The sequence below is a fragment of the Urocampus carinirostris genome, chromosome 13 (assembly GCF_059441175.1).
Source record: "Urocampus carinirostris isolate Australia breed hairy pipefish chromosome 13, RoL_Ucar_1.0, whole genome shotgun sequence".
NCBI lineage: Eukaryota > Metazoa > Chordata > Actinopteri > Syngnathiformes > Syngnathidae > Urocampus > Urocampus carinirostris.
This window is the reverse complement of record NC_142361.1, coordinates 19,184,189-19,193,882: the sequence shown is the minus strand read 5'-3', so window position 1 is coordinate 19,193,882 and position 9,694 is coordinate 19,184,189. Positions and strand designations below refer to the sequence as shown.

The window sequence follows — 9,694 nt, the reverse complement described above, 5'->3', positions numbered from 1 at the left end:
TGAAGACAGACTGTCTCATTGTTGATTTGAGCCTAATTAGAATTTTTTAAAAAAAGCTTCTTTTGCGATCCCTTAAAGGGATCTGTAAACCGTGAACTTGTTTTTGTAATGTCAATTTTCAGGATTTTTACCATTGTGGGCAACAGCAGTGGTCTAAATGTGTCCAAACACTATTTTTATGGCTAAATCTTGGTTTAAAGACGGTTAAGGTGGGCTAGGAAGTGAAATTTATCAATGGAATATTTCAACTACTGTGTGTGAGTGTATTGGTACATCAATAAAAAAGGAGTCACCTGGTGAAAACAGCATTGCAGTCATTCATTGACAGAAACTGTACAACATCCACATATGTGCATGCTAAGAGTAAATAAACACAAGCGAGTGGTTGAAGTCCCGAAAGTGCCATCTCGTTTTTGTGGATTATTGGTACCTGTTGTCAAAATCATCAGTTCATTTCACAGCATCCTTGTAGTTTTATTTGCAAGTCCAAGTCTCTATATACACTACTTACTGGTACACAACTCGTTGCAATTTCTATGTCACTTGCTGGGCAATTTATTGGTCACACTTGGCTTACTTGCTGGTTCTCAATCACATGCCAAAATCAGACATGAAGGCTTCGGTAGTGGTCGGGCGTCATTATTGGGTCACATTACATTTCCAAAAATCAATTATTATCAATTGTGAAATCGGGTATGGAATTGGCGACTCCATGAATTAATAGGAGTTGATGTGAGAAAGATGATTGATTATCCGGTCCTTTGGTGTTGACGGTGTGTTGAACTGCTATCAGTTGTCACTGTGGATGTGTAGTGCGTGTGAATTTTTTTTCCTGTGTTCATGTGTTAATGTGGATTAATATTTGGTGTGAAGATTTGTTTATGTGGGTTTGGAATGCCTTATTTTAGAGCGTCAAAATTGATCAGCATCAGGAATGTTTTGGGTATGGATGTGAATTAGTGACGGAGAGGGAGTGCCCTTCTTATTAACATTACGGTCGACAGCCTGTCTGAGCTGCAGACGTGCGCTCAGTGGAACTTCAGTTGTGACCAGCGCGGACCCCTCCCATACAAGGTGGCAGCACTCTTGCAGTCCCAAGTTTGAGATGGTTCAGATAGCCTGCGTCTTGGCTATGACCGACAATATGGGAAGGCCACACCTGAATTTGGGCAAAGAGAGGGAGCTAGTGCTTTGTGGTTCTTTTCTTAACACGACAACTGGTGCTAACGTAGCGGCTGGTTTTGCGTGAAGCGGAGGTGAAGTCCGTTGATTGGATGCACCACGGGCACAGTCTGCATTTTAGGAACGTCCTGGGTGGCCAGTGTCCACTTGCACGTGGCCAGAAGTTCAACAGCCAGAGTCTTCAGGACCACCTGGGCCAGTTCTTTGCCCACGCAGCTGCGCACACCACCGCCAAAGGGTACATAGCTGAAGCGGGATGAGCGGTTCTCCTCACGCTCAGTCCCAAAGCGGTCTGGATCAAAGAGTTGTGGGGCTTGGAAGACTGCGGCGGTCTCATGTGTATCCCTGATGCTGTACATGACACTCCAGCCTTTGGGAATCTGGTAGCCCTGAGAGCACAAACACATGCTAAGACAATGATATGGTGCCAACGTTTAGTCTTCCCAACCAAAGCACTAGTAAGGAGAAGGAAGGCTAAAGTAAATGCTGAGATGAGGACCCATTGTGAGTATAAAACATGTGGTGCTAATTAAATTTGAGGCCATCCACCCATTGACTTGTGCTTATCAGAGTTGGATCCTTGTTTCCAGAAGGGCCAAGAGAATTTAACATAGGGTATGTTTGAATTGACTCTTTGACTAGCGTATTCCCAGCTGTGTGCAAGTAAATGTGTCTGCAGAAGCCTTTTTTTCGGGAGGTGGAGTGGTTTAAGAATTGCAATGAACTCCTTCATTGAAAAGGTTCAATTCTCGACTTTTGTGTTTCCTTGGGAAACACACCAGTATCAAGGGGAAATATCTTACAGTTGGATGACTTTCCGAAACTGTTTGCTGTCAACGTGAGCAACATGATCTAGCTTGCTGTGGGAAAGGCATGACAGTGCCTCCATTTTTGTGTACTTCCAAGCTGTCAAAGATGCCAACTGAAGAGACTCTCAAGCAACCAAACACGTCAAATGCAGTGGTCAGTTTAACTTTTTATTTGGCTCATGAGTTGCCAATCCAGGCCAAAAGAGAAACTCGGACTGTCATGACGGCACCTATAGAAAAAAAAATTCAACCTGTCTCACTTCTGTGCCTGTGCTTGAAAAGAAGCTGCAAGAGGGAACTTGTTGTCCTCTCATGTGGTTTTTCTCCTTTTGACAGAGGCTTTTTCTTAACTCAAGCCCAATTACCATGCCGAGCCGGGTCGGGCCTTGCTCGTTCAGGCTTCAGAAAGATGAGCTTGAGTGAACAGACATAATGGCATTTGTCCGCAAAGCACCGATTCTGCCCTGAGAAAGACGAGGACCAATAGCATGGTGTGGACCACAATAGTCTCCTGAGAATTCCTCGGAAAACGCTTTCATCCTCACAAAGATTCCTGCGCAAATTGGGGGCATGGTAGGGGCAGTCGAAAGGCATTTAAATAGGAGGAGGCCATGGTGGGGTCTTCTTCAAGAATGCTGCATGTGGCTAAAAACACGTGGACTTGGTAGTCATGAACTATTGTCTCAGCCCCCATCACATATATGGATATAGAAATCATGCTATGCTTGGATGGACGGTTACTTACATCCAACTCAAAAGTCTGCAAGGCTGTTCGGTACCCTCCAGAAACAGGTGGTAGGAAGCGGAGGACCTCCTTGATGACGCAATCCAAATAACGCAGCCGGCTCAACTTGTCTAGGCTCAAGTTGGCCCGAGAACCTTGGCCACTGGCGAGGCCTTCAGAGTCCAACTCTGCTTGAAGTCGCTGAGTGACGGCCGGGTGGCAGTGGAGCTGCAGCAGCAGAGAAGTTGAGGCGCTGGCCGTTGTATAGTGGGCGGCAAAGATTAATTCCACTGCTGTCTCCTGCAAAGTCAACCACAAATATTCTTGGGATTCAAGTCAGAAACGCTGTCAGACAAGTCCAACAGCACTCGAGGCAAGATCCTCCCAGGTGCTTCAATTCAAAATCTCAAAGAAGCTGACGGAGAATGCTCAATTGCTTTAAATTATTTTCCCTGCTAAAAAAAAGGCCTGAGCCCAAATACATTCTGATTTTTTTATATAGTGGCTTAGCCCTCATGGTTGCCTTGCTATGGAGACCAGCATTGTTAGTCTGACGTGTACCTTGAGCTCTTGCACGCTAAGCTTGTGGCCATGCTCCTTGGCACTCGACAGTATGAAGTCAAACGCGTCCAGGTCTTCGCTCTGGTGCTGTTTCATCTTCTCTGTGATTATCTTCTCCATGTTGGCATGCAGAATCTCTCGGGCTTTGATACCCTGCCCAAACAATTGATACCCAGCTGCAAACGAAGAAGAGGAGAACCTTTCGTACCCCTTGCATGCAACTGACCTTTCGTAGACCACTTAGTGGAGCGTCCACAGGAAGCGAGAAAAGGTTGTCCATCAACTGTTCAAAGACGGTCCCCAAGTAGACCTCATGATCCTCATCCAGCTGAAGCCCCAGCAGAACACGCACAGCAATGCGGAACGTTAGGAACTTAGCACCGGTGTATGCGTCCACGGCTTCGGATCTCGCGCACCAGTTGGCCACTTGGTTGCGTACTGCCTCCTGCAGCCGTGGCAGGTACGACTCAAGAGCACCTCTGCTGAATACCTTAGCCAGCACCTGGACAAAAAGGCACATGAAAAAACTTTTTTTGACGTTGGTTCAATTTTCGATTCTTACCTGGTTTGAATGAACCACATCAAGTTATATTGAATATTTAATTGGTCATTTTGAAGAAATTGTTGTTTACAGGCTTGATATATTATGGACATTTTCAAACATATTAGAATGTTTGAGGCTGGGTTAAGTCTATCCTAATTAGTTTGGGGATTTGTGGTTTAGGCCACAAAATATTAAAAACACTGTCCAGGCAGCAGTCTAGAATTTAGGAGAAGATATTATGACTTGCGTGTAGTTGTAGTACACATCGTGGGCATAGGGCTAAGATGGCAACAAGCAATGATCACCCGCCAATCTGTAATTTCTTTGCTCTCTGTTATCTACCATCTATGATGCTGAAAAACCTTTTTGCTGTTTGTGGCGTCGGCTTTCTGAGAAATTGCTTGGTGTTGTTTGGCTGTCATCATGTCCAATTGAAGGCTTTATCAATCGGTTGAAAAACAGTTGATTTTAAAAGGAATTGACGAGCATTTTAATCATCTGTTGAAAATTCAGAACTTAAAATGATCCAAATGGCCGCCACTCCTGCCTGATGCATTCCTTTGAGCTTTCTCACAACAAATGGCTTGAAATGTTTTTCATTTTTTGGAATATACTAATCCAGTTTATTTAACAGATTCATCTAGCCATTTCTTGGAGTAAATTGATTTTTTCGGGATCTATATTTTTTTACATTTAAGGATTTATAAACTTGTAAACGATGACCAATTTCGGATTCATTGAACACAACCCTTCCGAAATATCAAATTTGCTTCAATAACTCATCCATTAAATGGTTTTTTCTAAGCCCTTCTAATGTACATGATGAATAATATGATTGTGTGGATTGTTATTATTGCCCTACAATCATTTTGGAACAAACTTGTCTCTCCGAGGTCAGAAAGAGCATCAGACTACTTTGATAACCGTCCGGAAAGATGTTAAGTGCCAATGGCACGGTACCTTGCGCTTCCTCTTGTGGGCTTCGCCAGTGGAGTTAACAAGCGTGTTGGGTCCCAAAATGATGCGCGTGCTCTGCGGCCATTGCGTGCAGACAAGGCTGTGCTCGCCCATCAGGATCTTGCGGATGTTTTCAGCGCCTGTCACCCGGATGACTGGTTTGCCCAGCAGGTGTGTCTTGAACACATTGCCGTGCCGCAGACGCCGGCGCACGTGGAAGTCGGAGCCCTAGATCAAATACAGTGGAACCTCGGTTTTCGAACGCCTCTCAGTTCGAACAAATCGGTTCTCGACCAAAAATTTCGAAAAATTCTTGCTTCGCTTTTCGTTCAAAAAATCGAAGTTCGAACGCTGGTACGCTAGGGGCGACGCTGAGCGCCGTACGAGTGTAGATTGCCCCCACCCCTCGTGAAGAACTGTTGTCATGGCAACACGCACTCCTTTTCTGTTTTCGTTTTTCAAAAGCGGTGAAGGGAGTGTTTTAACCCCTATATATGCCTCGGAAGAAGGTTGGTGCAAGCAGCAAAGTTGCTACAGGTGAAAAAAGAGGAGTAGTGCGTACAACTATTGCATTTAAGAAAGAAATACGGTAATAGCAAAATATGAAGAAGGTGTGCGAGTTTCCCTTCTTTCAGGAATACAGCATGGCTTCTGCCGACCGGTAAGAAATCCTATTCATAATTATTTTCTTTATCCTTTAACCGCTCACAACTTGTTGTGGAGACCCGGGTGCTAAATGACGTGTAAACGACCTGATTTTTTAAATTTTTACACGTTCATGTTAGCGTAATCTTTTGTACGGAAGATTACGCTAACGCGAACGTAGGATTAGCCTGGGTTAGCTTTATATTAAATATTCAAGATAAACATTCAGGGTGTTGGAACGGATTAAAACATTTTTACATTACTTTTAATGGGAAAAAACGGCTTCGGTGATCGTACAAATCGGTTTTCGTACAAAGAAATGGAACGGATTATGGTCGAGAACCGAGGTTCCACTGCATATCATTATATAATAATACATAAATCTGCTTCTCACAGCAATAACGAATGAGCCGTCATTGACAGCATTGGGCAAAAGACTAAACGATTTTCAATCCCTCAAATTAAGGCCACAAATATTTAGGATTGAAATAACGAAACGAAAATCTTGAGTTACTTAAACTTTTTTGAGGCAAGGACTGTATTTCTCACCACTCATTGAAAATCTTAAAAAATGAAACTGGGGACAGATTTTTTTTTTAACGTTTAAATCCTCAAAACAAGCTATAATGTGGCGCAAGATGAGAATTATTTATCAGTGGGATGTATTTGTGGCAGTAGTGGCTCAGAAAGTTGTACAGTTACAAAAAAAACTTAAGAAAAGAATTTGTAATTTTGTGTTCAGATTTTTAAACATTTCTAGTTTCATTACATTCCTAAATATTTTTATTGTAAAAAAAATATATACTCAAAATTATAGTTACCTACCGGATAAACTAAAATATTTTACTACATAACTTTTAACTTTTCTCCATCTAAATTCTCGTAGAAATATGAAAAAATACTTAGAATTCATTACTTTTTCTGCTAGTTTAACCTTTTCTATTTAATCATTTATATATTTTTGCAGTGTTAACTCAAATGTCTTCAATAACAATTGTTATCTATGTTATTTACTCACACTACCTCTTCAGCAGGTTACTATAAAGATGGCAATATGCTGACACCTACTGCCTAGGTAAATTCTGCAAAGTTACTTTGCTGATTACTGGAATATACCACTTTTTGGAGAATCTTTATTAATTTGTTGTCTACATTTAGATGAAAATGGAAAATATCAAGCAAGGTCTTACAGGTCTGTGCAGCCCTTTGAGACTCTTTGTGATTAAGGGCTATACAAATAAACATGACTTGACCTTGACTTGACACTGTTCCACATTGGTTGAAACACTGGCTTAAATAACCAATATTTTTAGCTACGCCTCAGCTTCTGTTAAAAACTTAAGGCTAAAGTTGGCACTTGCTATATATTCATTTCATTGATTGTTCCTAACCTGGTCACCGGACTGCAGTGTCACGTTTGAATTGGCCGAGGCAATGATGCTGTCTTTTTTCTGATGTCTACTCAGTTGCTGGTTTAGCCTGTTGGTATTTATATAAAATTGATGAAGTTTGCAACAAAAACCACACACACATAGAGATATTAACACTGGCAGAATGAGAGAAGTTTAAAGTCCAAATCATGATTTGACTTTTGAAACAATTGTGGAGGAATTTTATCATCTGTCATCAAGTCAATGGATTCAGTGTTTGCATTTAGACCTGTTCGTTCCTCTTTCAGATTAATGATTTTCGAACACTGCCCTAACTATCTAGTCAGCTCGCCCTTAAGTCAAGGCAAGGCTGCATTATGATTCTGGCCAAGAGAAAATAATTGCTTCCTTTAGCCGAAAGGAATCAAGTAGGCTTACCCATCTACTTTGAATTCTGCTGATGTACCTATGCATTATCTAACGCTCACCTGGACCAACCAGTGAAGGGTTTCCCCGACCAAAGGCCACCCCATAGAGCCCTGAGGTAGTGGCAGTGGGTTTTGAGGATCTCTGCTCAGCTTCCATCGCCAAGACCACAGCATGCGTGAAAGCAGCAGCGCAAGTAGCCCGCACATCAGCCATAGGCCTGCCAGTGGCCAAAGGCCCATTGTGTCGTCCTCGTTCACGCACACCACTCGCAGGGAAGCCGATTGCCTCCACCCTGCGCACAATCGCCGCAGACCAGTGAGCAAGTCAACATACTTTTAAAATGGCAGGAAGGCAAAAAGTTCCAGTCAACACCAAAAACATCAAAGCAAATGATTTTTGCTATGGGCACACCAAATATTTATGTACTGTGCCTTCGCTTGACCAAAGTTTGTATGTGTGAGGAATAAGGTGGCCCTGAAATGATCACATTCTCACAAACAGGAAAACTATCAATCTTTAGGATTCAAAAAAAACTTTTTAAAATGTTCATTTGTAGTTGTGTTTAGTGTCTGCACCACAGGAGGGCGCTAAATGAATTTGTTGCAATGCACCAGAGGTTTCTGATGTCAAGCGTCGGATGAGACGACTGTTTTGCCTTCCTTGTTTGGTTACGTGCAAATTAATGATACCACCTTGGCCTAATCCCTTTGGGTCTTCCCCAAATGTAAACAACTTTTTTGGGGAAAAAAAACATGTGTCATCATGTCAACCAAACATGGCAATAAACATAAGGTTGATTCCCCCCTGACCCGTTCTTTTATTAAATATTTTAGTGCCTTTCACTTTGTTGCAGCAAGACATTAACTTTCCAATTTCCAGATTTCAATTTTGAATATTCAAAATTACATTAAAAATATGTGGTGTCGTCGTGACGTCCAAGGAAAATTACCAGAATTATTTGTTATCATTTAAAAAGCATGTGTAAAAATCAAGGGCCAGGTTCTGTTTTGGCACGGTGCATTTTTAAGTGATCACATAATATTGATGGAGAGAAATAACAATCGATGCTCTATATCGGTGGGGATATACTGGATGTTTTAAGTGAAAACAATAATTGCTTTTTATTGCTGGGGACACATCCCCTCCACCCATGTGAAAACTACGCCCTTGGGGAAAATGATCAGATTTTAAGGATTATTTACAGAATCACAACGAAGAGGCCTTGCAAAAATTGTTTTGTAAATTTAATAGACGATTGGTTTAGCGGATGAATTTTAGAAGAATGCACATTAACAAATTGCATATGTACTAAGGAGTTGGGCAAGATTGGGTTTTAGTGGACCTGTATTTGCGTGTGTGGTCTTGGATTTGTTTCCATCCTTTGAGATGTGTTCTTCCAGAAATGTTAAAATAAACTTTGCAAATTCTCCCCCCAATACTTGAGTGATCTTTGAGTAATTACAACAATATATTTACTAAAATTGCAATCTTAATCAAATGTTCAGTCTAAAGCTGCATTGAAAGTTGGACCTTGTTGCGTGCAATGAGATAATTGTGCGCTCGTCTTCTTTGATTGGCCCTCTTTGCGGAATATTTTTATAATATTCGCTCAGCAACCTTTTTTTAAATTCAATGCAATGATTGAATTACTCATATAGACACGCATGCACATGTTTCTTTCCCCACAAACGCCAGTGAAATCGTTCACGCGCCGTGTGGAGCCAAGAAATCTAAAACACGCACAACAGCTTCAAAACGACTTGTGTGCGAGCGTGCCCGCTGGAAGCTGATGCTGCTACATCTTGAAAAAATAACTATTGATAAAATTATTTATGATAAAAATCTACCTTATCGACCACAACAACTTTGACGTGTGTTCTTGCGCGCTCTTGCCCACCACCCCACGAGCGCACATCGGCTGAGGGGCTAGCACCCCCATCCCACCCCCACTGACCTTAGCCCTGCAGCAGCACCCCAAAGGTGGTGCAAATACGCGAAAAAGTGTCAATGCGGGTGCTCACCTCGTCCGTGCAGAAGTCGTAGCGCGAAGTTTAGGCGACTTGAAGGATGGCGCTCCTTTTTATGGCCGACCCACCTTCACTTGTGACGTCAGTACTAACATGTGAAATGGATGGCTTGCACGCGCCGTGTACGACAGCGAGGGTGAGCAAGAGAGAAGTTATCAAGACGTGAATGAGAGTTGATGGGCGGCGATTGAATGCAATGTTTGTTGACCTGCTTCATCGTTGTCATTCTGCAGCAGTGGGAACTTTATGTGCTGTGCAAGAGAAGTCTTTGAATATCCCAAGTTCTGATTTAAGATTCACGTTTGTGCTCCCAATTTTTTCCCATTGGCAGGTGATTCTTCAAAGCCCCATCTGATGCATGTCAGAATCTGGTCCCTCAAATTTACTTTATTAAACACATTAAAACATTGTTAATAGGGTTTCCAGAGAGCTTTCCAAATGTTTGT

The 9,694-nt window shown here is 42.2% G+C and overlaps 1 protein-coding gene across 1 annotated transcript; it reads right to left on the bottom strand.

The window, feature by feature from the left end:
• On the bottom strand, positions 1 to 9,372 carry cyp26c1 (cytochrome P450, family 26, subfamily C, polypeptide 1). Its single transcript, XM_088350855.1, has 7 exons — positions 9,243 to 9,372; positions 7,281 to 7,513; positions 4,781 to 5,005; positions 3,503 to 3,778; positions 3,277 to 3,429; positions 2,737 to 3,015; positions 1 to 1,571 (listed from the first exon to the last, which is right to left on the bottom strand). The coding sequence occupies exons 2-7, from the start codon at positions 7,458 to 7,460 to the stop codon at positions 1,224 to 1,226; spliced, it is 1,461 nt and encodes a 486-aa protein (XP_088206981.1). The 5' UTR covers positions 7,461 to 7,513; positions 9,243 to 9,372; the 3' UTR covers positions 1 to 1,223.
• Between the last annotated feature and the right edge of the window lie 322 nt (positions 9,373 to 9,694).

Coding starts and splice junctions, on each gene's coding strand:
- cyp26c1 (XM_088350855.1), bottom strand. CDS start 7,460: ATGGGCCTTTGGCCACTGGCAGGCCTATGGCTGATGTGCGGGCTACTT. Junction 3,779..4,780: donor CCCACAAGAGGAAGCGCAAG/GTACCGTGCCAT, acceptor CTTTTTGTCCAG/GTGCTGGCTAAGGTATTCAG. Junction 3,016..3,276: donor TTAGCGTGCAAGAGCTCAAG/GTACACGTCAGA, acceptor TTGACTTTGCAG/GAGACAGCAGTGGAATTAAT.